Genomic DNA, 15,283 nt, shown 5'->3' with positions numbered 1-15,283 from the left:
ATGAACAAAAACGCCAATTTCATAGGTAAGGACCTAATATAAAATTAGTCCCCTTTTTCTTGTTGTTATTTCACGCCAAGGGGCTGTTACATACATTCTTACACATTAAATCTTTGATTTGGAGATATCCCTCAAAATAATGGGTTTATAAAGTTATATCCTCTAGCTGCCCAGATACCTATAGAAAGGTCTCCTGTTCCATTCTAATTTGAAACTTTGTTTTGACAAATCAAAATTGCATTTTTCTTGGCAAGTTTTGACGTCTGGGCGGCTAGATGTTAAAATAACCGTTTTATAAACACTTGTCCAAAATACGTAACTTTGGTGTCGAAGTACCTACAAATAAAAGTGGATAAAGTTTAGAGTTAACTGAAACATTGTTTAATCTCAGATGTAACATTTATATCTAAAAGGACAGAGCTCAAAAAATCTACACAATTTTATTTCTAGGAATGTGTAGATATATTTCCTTTTAGATGTATCTGTTATTTTATTTACAATATTAATGTACCCCTTATTTATATATATTTGATTATAAATCTTGAGCTGTCTGAACAGCACAAAACTACCCTCAATGTAGATATTTACAATATTATAATGTGTTCGATTCTGTACATATTTTTATTGTTTTATTTTTTCGTCTACTCTTCATATAAAAGTTGTCAAATTTTAGAAAAGAAAATAAGAAAAAAAACCATCGTTTGAGTAGGTATCTTTATTTTATTTTCGCTTCTCTACGTAGATTTGCTGCATTACAATAAAATGTCTAGATATAATTCCACAACCTTACTGTAAGGTGCAGGGGGGCCATTTCGACTGCAGGAAAATTTCAACTTATCGAGTTATCTTCCATGTTTTACATTATTAACTAGAGTGCCATATATGTCCAGATAGCGAATAAGATGTGTTGTGTGTGGCTCTATTGATTAGTTGAAATTTTCCCGCGGTCGAAATTGACCCCCTGCACCTTATATCAAACTTGTAATCTGTCTGTTTAAAAAATCATAAATTGTTTATACGCTAAGTGAAAACTCGGCCTTATTTTGACTTAAATGAAACACAGTGCACACTTGCATATACCTTTTTTTAACTGTTCGCTTTGATTGCTACCACCACTTTCATATAAAAAACAAATAGCTATAACTACCACATAGTATAATATCTTACAGTTAAACTAGGCTCAAGTTATTAATGATTATAATTGGCTTCATACTTTATCTTCTCTATACATATTAAGTTTCGGCGCGATTCATAGTTAAATTATTAAAAAATCGCCCACGGAAAGTTATGATTATGATGAAATATAATCGACTTACGGTCAACGGTTAAAAGGTCTCTGGTGAATTAAAATATAATACACATATCATGATATCATAGACAGTCTCTATTATATATGTTTGTTATTTTACATTAAAACAACGTTAACAGAATGTCATCATCAAACTTTGTCTTTCAGCCATGACTTATTCTTTCGGCTATTTAATCTGAGAATATATATTCAGTAATAATTCGTAAGTTTCGGTCTTGTTTTATTCATTGACTAATAACGACGTTATTCATAAACGCGGTACAAGAACCGTTTGTATTAATCTGTCTAAAAGACTTCTTCTTCCTCGCGTTATCCCGACATTTTGCCACGGTTCATGGGCCTGGGGTCCAGTAATCCCAAGAATTGACGTAGGCACTAGTTTTTACGAAAGCGACTGCCATCTGACCTTCCAATCCAGAGGTGAAACTAGGCCTTATTGGGATTAGTCCGGTTTCTTCGCGATGTTTTCGTTCACCGAAAAGCAACTGGTAAATAACAAATGATATTCCGTACATAAGTTCCGAAAAACTCATTGGTACGAGCCGGGGTTTGAACCCGCGATCTCCGGATTGAAAGTCGCACGCTCTTACCGCTAGGCCATTAGCGCTGTCATTTAGATTTACAGGATGTAACAAAAATAGTGGGGATCCGTTTAAGGGCATATTCGGTATCGTGTTTTGAAAAGGAAAAAGTAGAAGAAAAATTTTTGGCCTTTGTATGGAGGGATGGCCGAGTTATCCGGTTTTTCGCGTCAAATAAAATTAATAGAGTTATTAATAAGGGAACTATATCAAGCGTAATTTGGCCAATAATATAATTTCATGAGTAAGGCTCCCTAGACGACAGTGCCAAAATATAAATTTAGTTTTCTAGCCAAATGGAGCCTAGACTCCATTGCTTCTTTTATGAAAATCTTAAAATGGTACAAACATGTACGCTGCTAAATTACAAATTTTAATGTTATTACAAAAATATTTAAGCCATATATTTTTTTATATAACTTTCTCCGTTCGTATGCCAATCTTTCCATAATTTCCAGTCTCATTTTTCACTATTTTCCTAGATTCCATATATAGCTACAGCGCGTTTTAAAATATAAATGGCAGCCAAAGGTTAGCTCGTATAGGGCGTCCGTCGTGAATCCTACAAAAACGACTATCTATATTTTACTGACAAGTCAAATCAGGTAGTTTTAGGGCCAGTTGCACCAACGACACTTGATGGACTTGGTTTTACTTCTAATGAATAGTGACCAGGCCCCTATTTCGCCATGCTGACATTTGTCACTTGACATTGACAATTCGAAATAAATTCCATCCAATTGTCAGGTTGGTAAAACTGGCAGACAGTGGTGCTTGAAGAGTAGTTTGCATATTTTATTATTATAACTATTGTGGAGATAACGCGCGTTCAGGAGAAGTAGATCTGGCGGGCTTCCGACGGTGACTGCTCCATCGGGCAATATGGACATTTCAACCTGAAAGGAAAATGTAGACAGTGTCACGTTTGATTGGTTAGGGTGGATACTTGGATAGTGATTTTTAACCTACTCGCAAAATATCTCTTCTAGTAATTTTTAGCAACGAAAACTAGTATTAGATATAAATACATGTTGCGTAAATGTTCACGTCATGTTTTAAAATGATGACTTCGATTGTATGGGAACGATTTTTAGAGGCGAGTTCGTGTGAATCTTAAATAAACTAATATATGACTCCCACAGTAGATAACTAAGTGATACCTACTTACTTGACGACCATCGCGAGCTTATTGAACGCGTCTCTCGAGATGACATGTCCGCACAAGAGTATCATGGGAGGGTTGTGTTCCGAAGTCTGTTGGCGAAGTATGGGGCAGGCGAAGACAGAGTAATAGCTGTCATTGTCAAGTTACTCACTTCACGCCCATGGCGAGCTTATTCAGCGCATCTCTGGAGATGACATGTCCGCATAACAGCCTCATGGGAGGGTTGTGTTCCGAAGCCTGCTGGCGAAGTATGGGGCAGGCGAAGACCGAGTGGTAGCCGCCGCCGTCCTCGCCGAGATCCACCTGTAGGTTTATGAACTTCGACACGGTTTAATTTTGCTTCGTAAGGGCGTATGATGGACGCGGTTAAGCGAGGTACCGATGTGATAGAGAAAACATCGCAGTTTTGTGTCATTATCGCTCCATAACCGCGTCCATTATACGCTGACATCTCATATTGGTTTGGATAGAGTATTTTCTGGTAGGTATTCTGACTTCTAACTTTGACTATGGGACCAATCCAGAAATCGCGAAAAAAAATGTATGAATAAGTCAACATTTTATTTCGCGATTTCGGGGTTGGTACCATAGTAAAAGTTGTTCAGTATAATCCCAAAGTCTCCCTGCCAAGGGGAATGCAGTTATTTTTTAGCCACCCTGTATGATAACTATTTAAGGGTGTCGGTTGCACCAAACTGTTTGTCATCGTTAAAGACTTCGCTAAATTTTGTTGTATGGAAAGTTTCAAAGTAAACCGCCGCGGCGCGCCGGGTGCCGTTAATCAGTCTTCAGTCTGTCAAATGCGGGCGGCGGAGGGCGCCGTGGTGGAATGTCATCGATCCCAGTGCGCCCTCATGAACGGCAAAGAGGGTGGGTTTAGTGGGTAGGGCCAAATTCTCCCCCTCTCTTGCCAAGAGGGGAAAGGAGCGGCGAGTCCCACACACCGTGCGTAAACGCATTCCCACTCCAACAAAAAAAAATCTGTTAGATGCGGATAGTGCAACTGGCACTAAATACAGTATGTATCTGAACGAAAAGCAATTACTCAAACCCGTTAATGTTTAGGTCATACTGAGCAACTTATACTATGGGACCAACCCCGAAATCGCGGAAAAATAATTGTATGTATTACTTGTGGGAGACTCAATTTTTTTTCCGCGATTTCGGTGTTGGTCCCATAGTAAAAGTTGCTTAGTATGACCTAAACATTAACGGGTTTGAGTAATTGCTTTTCGTTCAGTTACATACTGTATGCGAAAGTCACCTCGAGAGGCAGCTCCTCGTCGGCCCAGGCGGCCACGACGTGCGGGTGCGTCATCTTGGCGCGCAGGTCGTGCAGCGCGGGCAGCACGCGCGCGCCCGCCAGCACGGCGCCGGCGAGGGGGGACAGCGGCGCCAGGCGCAGCAGCGTGCACGCCTCGCGCACGAACAGCTCGCCCGCCTCCGCGCCTGCCGGACCCACGCCTCCGTTATAGCTTTATCGAATATACCACGTGTCCCAAAATTCAACGATAAGCTAGCACCAGAAGATGGACCTGCTCATGATTACTCGAGGAAAAAAAAGAAAAAAATATATCTCAATTTATCATGGAATTACAAAAAAAAATAAAGTCGACACCCCTAGTGGTATTTTCAACGACCATGTCTACAATTTTTCAATTATTATTTTTTTCAATTTTTATTATTTTTCCTGGAGTAGTCAGGAGCAGGTCCATCTTCTGGTGTCAGCTTATCGTTGAATTTTGGGACACGTTGTATGTATATAGACAAAGCTGAAAAATATACTAATGACTGCGATAAACGGTCCATATAACTGACACTTATCTGACATACACAAATATCACTGAAAATTATCCCGTCCGCAGCTTTCAATATTACGCAGTTATCACGCTGATGCATATGCACATCGCTCCGGTGCATAACTGTGACGCCTTCTACACTATCGGTGATGATCGTTGATAGTATCATCGGCGAGATCATCGTGCAAGCATCCATTGGCGATTCCCTTGATTCCCTTTGATGCGTGCCGACAAAATCGACAACTCACGGATCGCAGGCGATGATAGACGACGACTGGCGGGAACTGCCGAGTATGCCCTCTACGCTATCGTCTATCATCGCCGATAGTGTAGAAGAGCCATTAAGCGATGTCTCGCTCGCACACCGGAGCGACGTGCGAATTCACATCTAATGTCAATCCGCCTTACCGGAATATTAAAAAAAGTAGTGATAGGTCAATAAAGAAATTGTATGTTTTAAATAACATTTTATATGTCAAACCTCTTGCATGATATTACAATGTTTGAGGTCGTGAAACTGCGTGCTGTACATGGAGTCGCTCGATACACGTGGGGTACCTAATGTTTGAACACTCACCGAGCGCCTTGGGGTCGAGCAGGTGGCGGTAGTGGGCGGGCGGCGGCGGCGCGCCGGGCGCGCACCAGGCCAGCGCGCACACGGCGGCCTGCAGCGCGCGCTCGTGGCGCGCCGCGTGCGCCGGGAACACCAGGCGCACGTACTCTATGGCCGCGCCCACGCCCTGCTCGCGCCCCAGCTGACGAGACAACAATCATGACACTATTTTACACATAAACCGGACAAGTGCGAGTCGGACTCGCCCACTGAGGGTTCCGTACTTTTTGTATTTTTTGTAATAGCGGCAATAGAAATAAATCATCTGTGAAAATTTCAACTATCTAGCTATCACGGTTCATGAGATGCAGCCTGGTGATAAACAGACAGACGGACAGTGGAGTCTTAGTAATAGAAACCCTTTGGATACGGAACCGTAAAACCACCACCAGCAAAAGTGAGAACTACACGCTAGACTAACCTTTAAGGCTTGCATACGATGTAGAGTAAACGGCAACGGGCTATGCTGTAAGTCCGCCGCATGGCGCTCCGCCCACTCTAATGCAGCAGAGGGGTCGCCCTCAGCTAAGGCAGCAGCGCAGCGTTGCAGCAGCGCGAACGTGCACGCTCGGGCTACTGGCCCGCAGCCGGAGGCGGCCACGAATGCGTCGCCGGCCTCTTCAAGACCCTGTACATAATATAAATAATAAAATTAACAAAACACAATTAAAAACTGACGTTTAATCCACGTACAGTCACCATAAAATATATAGAAGCGGCCAAAGTGCTTAATAATATCTGAACATACTTGCGACTCCATGAAAATGCCTTTTGGCATCATTGCAGAATCTCTCGATTTTGGGAGTTACGGACTGTTAGACTTTTAGACTTCGGTAAAGCCTACCTGTCGGTATAGATGTTGCGCTATGGCCTGCTCCATGATGCCTTTTGGCATCATTGCAAAATCTCTCGATTTTGAGGCCTACGGACTTTTAGACCTCGGTAAAGCCTACCTGTCAGTATAGATAGATGTTGCGCTATGGCCTGCTCCATGATGCCTTTTGGCATCATTGCAAAATCTCTCGATTTTGAGGGCTACGGACTGTTAGACCTCGGTAAAACCTACCTGTCGGTATAGATGTTGCGCTATGGCCTGTTCCATGATGCCTATTGGCATCATTGCAAAATCTCTCGGTTTTGGGAGCTACGTACTGCTAGACCTAAAGCCTACCTGTCGGTATAGATGTTGCGCTATGGCCTGTTCCATGATGCCTATTGGCATCATTGCAAAATCTCTCGGTTTTGGGAGCTACGTACTGCTAGACCTAAAGCCTACCTGTCGGTATAGATGTTGCGCTATGGCCTGCTCCATGATAGGCCGATTGGCATCATTGCAGAAACTCTCGGCCTTGGGGGCCACGGACGCGTAGTCCGCGATGAAGTGACGGTCGATGGACTTGCCCACCCGGGATACCGTCGCGTGCAGCTCTCTGTGATCTGGTTAATTTTTTTCAATTTTATTTATTTTAAACCATGTGCAAGTTTAACAGTGCTGGGCCATAAAGCTCACAGTTTACATAACAAACGCGAAAAACATTTCATGATATATGTATCTATAACAATATGGTAGTTCCACAAACATGGTAGTTCAACAATCCACAAGATGGAAAAGGAACAACTGTTTTTAACACACGGGGTGTGTTAAGATCTGGAATTTATGAGTCTACAGTCTAGATTTGGAAAATTAGAAGTGGAACCATTTATTTTGCAAGTATGCCAAATTTACATCAATATGAAAGGGTCAAAGTCTAAATACCATTTTATACGAGTTTACAAATGTTGGGTTATGTAATTACTAGGACATTAATTAAGTAACTTTGAAATCAAACAAACACCATTAACTTAGAACTTTCATATAGGCATTGGTATAGCAGGAATATATTGGTATCCAAATGTTAGCTATTCATACAGTTTGGTTTTAATTGTAAAATGAATTGAGTGATGTACACTTTTACATTTATATTTAATAATAATAATATTTATATTGTCACCAAAATGAACAATATTGTTAATGCATATTAATCTTATGAGAAAATGTTTAGGGACCATCACCCACACTGTTAACCGTACATCGGTGGACCTTATGCATTTTGTAAAAAGGTCCACCCATGTACAGTTAGGAGTATTGCTGTTTGTACCTGTAGAGAGATTAGAAACATTTTGCTTGATGGAGGCCACCAGCTCACTCACGGCTGCGGACTGCTCTTGTGATAGTGGTGAGTTTGCAGGCTCTGGAACCAAATACAACATAAAAGCTTTTTGCCAAAAATATATTACGTTTTAGCATCTATTTATCTATGAACATCATTTTGTGTTATGTACAGTCACCACATGGGATTGTTATGCCATTTAGGGTTTTTGCTAAATTGGAAATTCTATAGCCTCGTGCCGCCCAAGAAAATAAACGCAAGATCAGATAAACGCCCAGTGTGCAATATAATAGCCATAATATTTCGAAGTAGTAACTGCCCGCGCACATCAAACATTTTTTTTAAATAAAAAACTCAAGCAGGAATTTTTTTCCTGGCTATATGTGAATAAAAATGAATACATTCAACTGAATTTCACCTTCGTATCTTTTGTTAATTTAAATGCAAATTGGGTTTAAAAACTGACATCTGATAAACTTTTATGTACAATGTATTGTACACTGGGCATTTAGCTCTGAATTTAATTTCTAAAGTCTGGGCAGTTATGCTGAGTGTCACTTTGTACAATGTATTGCACATTGGGCGGCACGAGGATAGCGTAAGTATAGAACAACCAAATTAGCTAGGACCCTAAATGGCGCAACAATCGCGGATTGTGATGGTACTATAAACACCTATGTGGGTATACCTATGATATGCATCATATTGATGATACAATGTAATTGTACCAATGTTATGTTATAATGAATAAATGCATTCTGATTCGTTCATGAACACACCCTGGGGTTTTGGGTGCAGGAATGATTTTGTGTATTTATAACTATGTTTATTGTAAAATTGTTATGAAACTATGAATTTAAAATAGGTATTAAGCTACAAATGTGATTAGAATTGTCAAAATAGCATCTGTGTTTACAGTTTCTAACAATTTTTTTTTTTTTTTTTTGGCTTTTTTTGACCCTCAGGTGGATTTCCGGGGAAAGTTTAACATACAAGCTGATATATCTATTATGCACTGTGAACTTATTGCCATAGCCGAAGCGTTGTCATATGTAGAGTCTATAGACCATAACAAATGTGTAATTTTGTCAGACGCAAGGAGTGCCCTTTCACATTTGGCTCGGTTACCCTCGAGCAGTCGAGGGCATCCGATAGCCTACACCATCCTTGAATCCATCAACAAACTTCGTACACTAAATAGGGAAGTGATTGTACAGTGGATACCTTCTCATGTTGGCATCATGGGTAACGAGGAGGCTGACCGAGCAGCAAAACTTGCAATAACCGACGGTATTCCATACCGTTGTATACCAGTACACAGCGAAGTACTAGGTAAAGTTAGGATTAGTTGCAGGCAGATGTGGAGGGAATACTTTGATAAGCGGTCTCTCACTAAGGGAATCTGGTACCGAACAGTTCAATGTCAGCCCCCTCAGGTCCCCTGGTTTGACAAAAAGCTTAGCAGGAAACAGGTAGTATCACTCCTCAGACTTCGTTCCGGGCACATTCCGTCAAACAAATTCAAGCACCTGATGAAACTAGCGGCTTCACCAAATTGCCAAGAGTGCGATAAAATAGAAGATGTTCACCATGTGTTGATGGAATGTGTCCGTAATGAGGCGCTGAGGAATGACATGACATTTATTAAATCTACCAACATAGGTAGTTGCAACATCGTCCTGGCATCGCCACTATCAGACGAGGCCAGGTTGATGTGCAAACTTTACTTATATGTGATGTAGTGGTGTAGGTAATACTTCACTACTACATCATTATTACTATTAGATCTCATTACGGGGGTGACATTGTCACTGCGTGACAAAACCCCTTAAAAAAAAAAAGGATTAAAAAAAAAACTATTTTTTGGCTTTCATTCCTGCACCCAACATCCCGGGGTATAACCACGAATGAGGTGTCAATTCTTTTGTTGGCTTGAGTGACTTGCTACATTTTAAACGATCTCCCAAAAAGTATTAAGTTAAAAAAATCTGTAGTTCAAACACAGTTATTTAATGCATTGAAATCTTGGTCTAGAATACTAAATAGGCCTCTCACTTTTGCTTTTGCATGTATATATATTTTTTTTTTTTTTTACGTAAATCTGCAATCGGCTGTTCTAGCCATAATCAGATGGTTTGTTTCTTTTTTTTTTTTTTTAAGTTGTTATTTAGGGTGGTGTTCCACTGAGCACCATCACCAGTTTACGTGGGGGCTTATTGTCTCTGGTCTAGCCCTAGGATGTGCCATCTTTTTAGCCTCGGTGTGTAGTCTTGTTCGTTTAACAGGTTTCTGGCTAATTCGTTGCAGTGGTTTTGAAGTCTTTCTTTGTACTTTTTGCAGTATTCGTTTACCTCTTGTTTTATAGTTGGTATTTCTGTGTATTCATGTATTTCACTATTTCTGACCAATAATGGTGCACACGTGATCATTCTTAGGGTTTTGTTCTGGAATCTTTGAAGTATTTCTAAGTTTGAGTTGCTGGCTGATCCCCATAGCTGTATTCCATAAGTCCATATCGGTTTTATTATACATTTGTATATGAGTAGTTTGTTGTTAAGTGTTAGAGTTGATTGTCTTCCAATTAGCCAGTATAAGTGCCTGCATTTGATATCTGCTTCTTTTCTTTTCGTCTTGATGTGGTTGGCCCAGGTAAGTCTTCTGTCGAGGTGGAGTCCTAGATATTTGACGCAGCTTTGGCTAGGAAGGGGTTCGCCTCGCATAGTCACTGGTGGGCAGTCTCCCTTGCGTAGTGTGAAGGTTATTTGGACAGATTTTGTTACACTGGGTATGAGCCTCCAGATCTCGAGCCAGTGTTCAATATTTTTCAAATGTGTTTGTAGTTTTTGTGATGCGATTTCAGGTTTTTTGTCACTTGCAAGACAAGCTGTGTCATCTGCATATGTTGCTGTGATCACTTCATCGGAGACCGGCAGGTCAGCAGTGTAGATTGAATATAATACTGGGCCGAGGACAGATCCTTGTGGGACTGATGCTTTAATGTCATATAGGTTTGATGTCTCTTCGCCAAATTTGACTTGGAATTTTCTTTCTAGTAGGTATGACTTAAGGACCATGTAGTATGAGTTGGGCAGCCTTGTTTTTAACTTGTATAACAGTCCTTCATGCCATACTTTATCGAAGGCTTGCTGGATATCAAGGAAGACGGCAGCACAATATTCCTTGCATTCCAGTGTGTTTCTTATCTTTGTTACAACTCTGTGAACCTGTTCGACTGTAGAGTGTTGTTCCCTGAAGCCAAATTGGTGATTAGGGATGATATTTTCCACTTCTAGTATGGGTTTTAATCTTCTTAGGAAGATTTTTTCAAATACCTTGGATATCGTTGGGAGGAGACTTATTGGTCTGTATGAAGTAGGCTCTGTAGGTGGTTTCCCAGGCTTTGGCAGCATACAAATTTGAGATACTTTCCACAGTTTAGGGTAATAGTGCAGTCTAAGGATAGCATTGAAGAGCATGCATAAAAATACAACTGGTTTTCTTGGTATGCGTTTCAGTATTTCTGCAGTGATGAGGTCAAAGCCAGGTGCCTTTTTATTGCCCAAATGTCTGATGGTGTTATATACTTCATTTGGTGTCACTAGTTTTAGTGGTAATGACAGCTGTTGATCACTTGTTATGCATTCTTCCACTAATTTATCAGTGTCTGGGGACATAGAAGTGTTAGGTGTGAAAATATGACTTAAGTGCAAAGCAAAGGTTTCTGCTTTTTCTGCTTCTTTTCTGGCCCACGTTCCCGACTGTGTTTTTATAGGAGGGATTGGTTTTTGTGGTCTTTTAAACTGTTTTGTTATTTTCCATAGTGAATAGTCATTGCTTTTAGTCGCTGTTAGAGATGAAAGCTTCTGTTGCAGTGTGTAGTTTTCGTTTTCCTTGATCAATGCTCTTAGTTCTCTGGCTGACCTATTGAGTGCTTTTTTATCTTCTACATGCCTACTTTGGTGCCATTTTCTTCGAAGTCTTCTTTTTTCCTGTATCTTGTCTCGGATTTGCGATGGAATATTTTTAACCTTACTGGATGTTTTGTTGTATGGGGTTGAACACCATGCAGCTTCTTGAATTTTGTTGGTAATATAGAATGTTGCATCATCTATGTCTTCCGCTGATTTTAATCTTATTCTGAGGTTTAACTCTGTGTTAAGGATGTCTGTAAATGTAGTCCAGTCAGTTTTGTGATTGCATAATGCCATGTTTTGTTCCTTGTAAAGTGCCGTGGAACTAAAAGTCCCTATCACTGGTGTGTGGTCTGAAGTAGAGTCGAGGCAGCTCTCCATTTCAAAATATATGTTTGAAAAACCCTTCACAATGAAAAAGTCAAGGAGATCAGGGCACTTCTTAGAATCTGTAGGCCAGTATGTTGGTTCACCTGATGATAATGTGGTCAATTTGAGTCTGTCTATGCACTTTTTTAGTTCTCTGCCGCGGGTTGTCACTAATCTTGATCCCCAGTGTGTGTGCTTGCTATTCCAGTCCCCGCCGCATATATATCTTGAGCCAAGTGATTTAAAGTAGTTGTAGAACATTGCTTCATTGATATTGTGTTTAGGAGGACAATATACAGCGCTTACATTATACTCCCCGGATATATCCTGAACAGTGATTGTAGTGGCTTGAAGGTAATTTTCCTTAAATTGACTGTGTGTGAAGTGCTTTATATTTTTTTTTATTAACACTGCAGTACCACCATGTGATGTACCATCAGGATGATTGGTGTTGTATACTTCATAGTTTTCTAGTTTAAAGTCTTTTTTATCATTTAGGTGTGTTTCTGATATTAAGATAATGTCAATTTTGTTTGTTTGTAGTAACATTTTAAGATCGTGTTGGCTTGGGGCCAAACCGTTTATGTTCCATGTTGCAATTCTTAATTGTGTCACTTGCGGCTTATAAGGGCGGTGATGAGGGACATTAGTGTACCCATTTGTTGTATTAGTAGCTCTATTTGCTTGGTTTGTTTGTTAATAGTTTGTATAAGTGTATATTGCCAGTCACTATTAATTTCATTTTTGTTCGAAGTAGATTCATGATATGTGGGTTGGCATTCTTGCCTTCTTACCCTGTAAGGTCTATTGATGTTTTGATTTATCACATTACTGTATGATGTATTGTCTGATGTTCCCTGTACCAACTTCATTTTAACAGGTTGGTATGAAGGTTCAACTGATACGTATGAAGGTTCAACTGGTTGGTATGAGGGTTCAACTGGTTCGTATGAAGGTTCAACTGGTTTCACTATTTGGGTGTTAGTCTCATCCTGGCTGGCCTTGTTTGTTTTGGGTGTTTTGTTCCTTCTTCGGGCTGCTATTTCCCGGTATACTTGGCAGCCTTTGTAACTCCCAGGGTGCTTACCTCCACAGAGTGCACATGTGGCAGGTGTCTTTCTGTCCTTAGTGCATGTCTTACTGTCATGGGCCCCCGCACATTTGACACACCTATAGGGCCTTAGACAGTTGTTTTTAGTGTGTCCATATTGTTGACATCGGGTACACTGCACGATTGTTGTACTTTTATGTGGGTCTTCTATTTTAACACACTGATGATAGATATATTTGATTTTTTTGGCATCATTGTTTTTTTCATTTGGTTCCAGGTTGACAAAGAAGACATTGAATGGTTCCTTGTTGTCCTTACGTTTGACATTTATAATCTCTCCTCGTACTTTGTTCCCAGTTTCTTCTATGGCTTTTATTATTTCCTCTGTGGGTGTTGTGTAGTGAAGATTTTTAATTACTATTTTTATACACCTGTCTTCTTTTCTTGTGAATGTATGCCCAATTAATCCTTTACGTCTAATGTGATCCATCATTTTCTGATATATTTCCATTGTGTGTGTGTATATTATGAGCTTTGTGCTGTTCACTATCTTGTATGTATATTCATTGTCACTGACTACTTCATGCAGACAGTCCGTGAGTTTTTGTACATCCATAATACCAAATAGTACAATTGGTGGAGGTTTTGATGATCGTTTAGGCTTTTCTGCATCTGCAGCCTGGTTTTGGATGTTACTTTCTTGTTCATTGGTAGGCAAGGGTGCGAAACGGTTTCTTATTTCAAGGGAATCTGTATTTCCACAGTCTGGACGGTTCATATTGAACCTTTGCTGTCTTGCTTCATTTCTTTTCTGGATTTTGTGTGTTGTTTTGGCTTGCTCTGGTGAGCGGTATCTCTTTTGACCGTATTCTGGAACTTTCTGCCACGGTATTTTATTGCTTTTGTCTTGATCACTTTCATTTTCATGTGAACGAGGTTTGTTGTTTTTATTATTTTCGTCTAAATTAGGCGTTGGTAACGTTTTTTGGTTTTCTCCGGTTGAATTACTTCGTTCTCTTGGTGTTGTATTGAAAAGTGCACTGTGGAAAACCTGTTGAACGAACTGTTTTTTTGTGGCTGTTGTTTCCACGATTTTGCTTGTTGACGAGGTGGCGTCGTTATTTTTTGACATTGTGATTGTTGTTTTATCCGTTTTCAAGATGTATTGATGTAGACATTATGCAAAGATGCATGTATATGACATCAACCCTGTACAACCGATGTAACAAAACAGCGCCAGAATACTATAGAAAGATGCACACAGTAATAAACCACCGTGTAGTATCAATTCACTTTAGAGTTTAGGCTATTATTACACAAACATCCAAGTACACAAATAGGTCACATCAAGGAGAACAAAGAAAACGTTATTGCGTGGAAAAAACTTACGATTAGCTATTTCTTTCTTCAGCTCTTCAACCTGTTTAATAACATCCTCGAGGCACTTGTTTGCGTGTTCGTGTAAACCATTGAATTTAGTTAATGCTTTGTCCAAATCTTGTTCAACTCCGATACAAGAATCCATGGCGGCCGGGATAACCTCAAAACAATTAACCAAAAAACCTGTACTGTATGGAAATGCAGAAATACTCATATAGCTATTGGAAGCTAGGAATCATTGTAATATTTTATATATTCCTAAATGAAAACACGAAAGACATTTTGTTTTGTCTTGTCACTCATGTCAATGAACTTGTATCAGCTGTCACTGTCAAATTTCCATCGACAATAACACTTTTCATTAAATTTCACTTTTCATAGACAAATGTCGGATAAAAATCCAATCCAGACGGGACAATTTTTTACCCAATCTAATTAAATTGAAGGACAATGATCAATTGGCTCGCCGATTCCACTATGATATTGTGTACGTGTGGACGCTGGATAACGCTTTTTTTTTTTTCTGATCTAATTGTCAATTTGATCATCCAGTCGGGACGTGCCTTTATATCTTCCAACAGGTATACTCTGGCACAGCCACTTAGTCAGCAGAAAAGGCGGCAAATTTATAAAATGTGCCTACATACGAAGGGTTGTTCACCCATATAAATTGAAATTTCGCTCCTTTTTGTGTGTGTTTGAGTGTAGCTCCCTATCCTTGCCCTATCCCGATCTGTGATCCTGTCTTCAGATAAAGCTAGAGGAAGGCTGTTCAAACTGTAAATTGTTTTTACAAAGTAAGTAAAGGAACAAATTGGAAGGAAGCTGTTTGATGAAGGGCAAAGAAAATGATACGGGATATTAGGAATACGGTGGTTCTATGGATGAATCGCCCTAGCGATACCTACTTGGACTTGAATAAAACACATAACTTTATAAAAATACTTTTATATTT

General features: G+C 39.8%; 1 protein-coding gene across 2 annotated transcripts; it reads right to left on the bottom strand.

The window, feature by feature from the left end:
• Positions 1-700: 700 nt before the first annotated feature.
• Positions 701-14,678, bottom strand: LOC134796670 (E3 ubiquitin-protein transferase RMND5B). Of its 2 annotated transcripts, none has more exons than XM_063768820.1 (8): positions 14,338-14,678; positions 7,606-7,698; positions 6,744-6,904; positions 5,889-6,095; positions 5,432-5,609; positions 4,320-4,504; positions 3,207-3,373; positions 701-2,786 (listed from the first exon to the last, which is right to left on the bottom strand). In XM_063768820.1, exons 1-8 carry the CDS (start codon positions 14,540-14,542, stop codon positions 2,720-2,722), a joined length of 1,263 nt encoding a protein of 420 aa, XP_063624890.1. In that variant the 5' UTR covers positions 14,543-14,678; the 3' UTR covers positions 701-2,719. The 2 variants fall into 2 exon arrangements, with proteins under 2 accessions (XP_063624890.1, XP_063624891.1); XM_063768821.1 differs by having other exon boundaries at positions 3,207-3,358.
• Between the last annotated feature and the right edge of the window lie 605 nt (positions 14,679-15,283).

The sequence above is a fragment of the Cydia splendana genome, chromosome 14 (genome assembly GCF_910591565.1).
Source record: "Cydia splendana chromosome 14, ilCydSple1.2, whole genome shotgun sequence".
NCBI lineage: Eukaryota > Metazoa > Arthropoda > Insecta > Lepidoptera > Tortricidae > Cydia > Cydia splendana.
This window is presented reverse-complemented; position numbering and strand designations above follow the sequence as displayed.

Coding starts and splice junctions, on each gene's coding strand:
- LOC134796670 (XM_063768820.1), bottom strand. CDS start 14,542: ATGAGTATTTCTGCATTTCCATACAGTACAGGTTTTTTGGTTAATTGT. Junction 6,905..7,605: donor TGTTTCTAATCTCTCTACAG/GTACAAACAGCA, acceptor AAAATTAACCAG/ATCACAGAGAGCTGCACGCG. Junction 2,787..3,206: donor AAGCTCGCCATGGGCGTGAA/GTGAGTAACTTG, acceptor TTTTCCTTTCAG/GTTGAAATGTCCATATTGCC.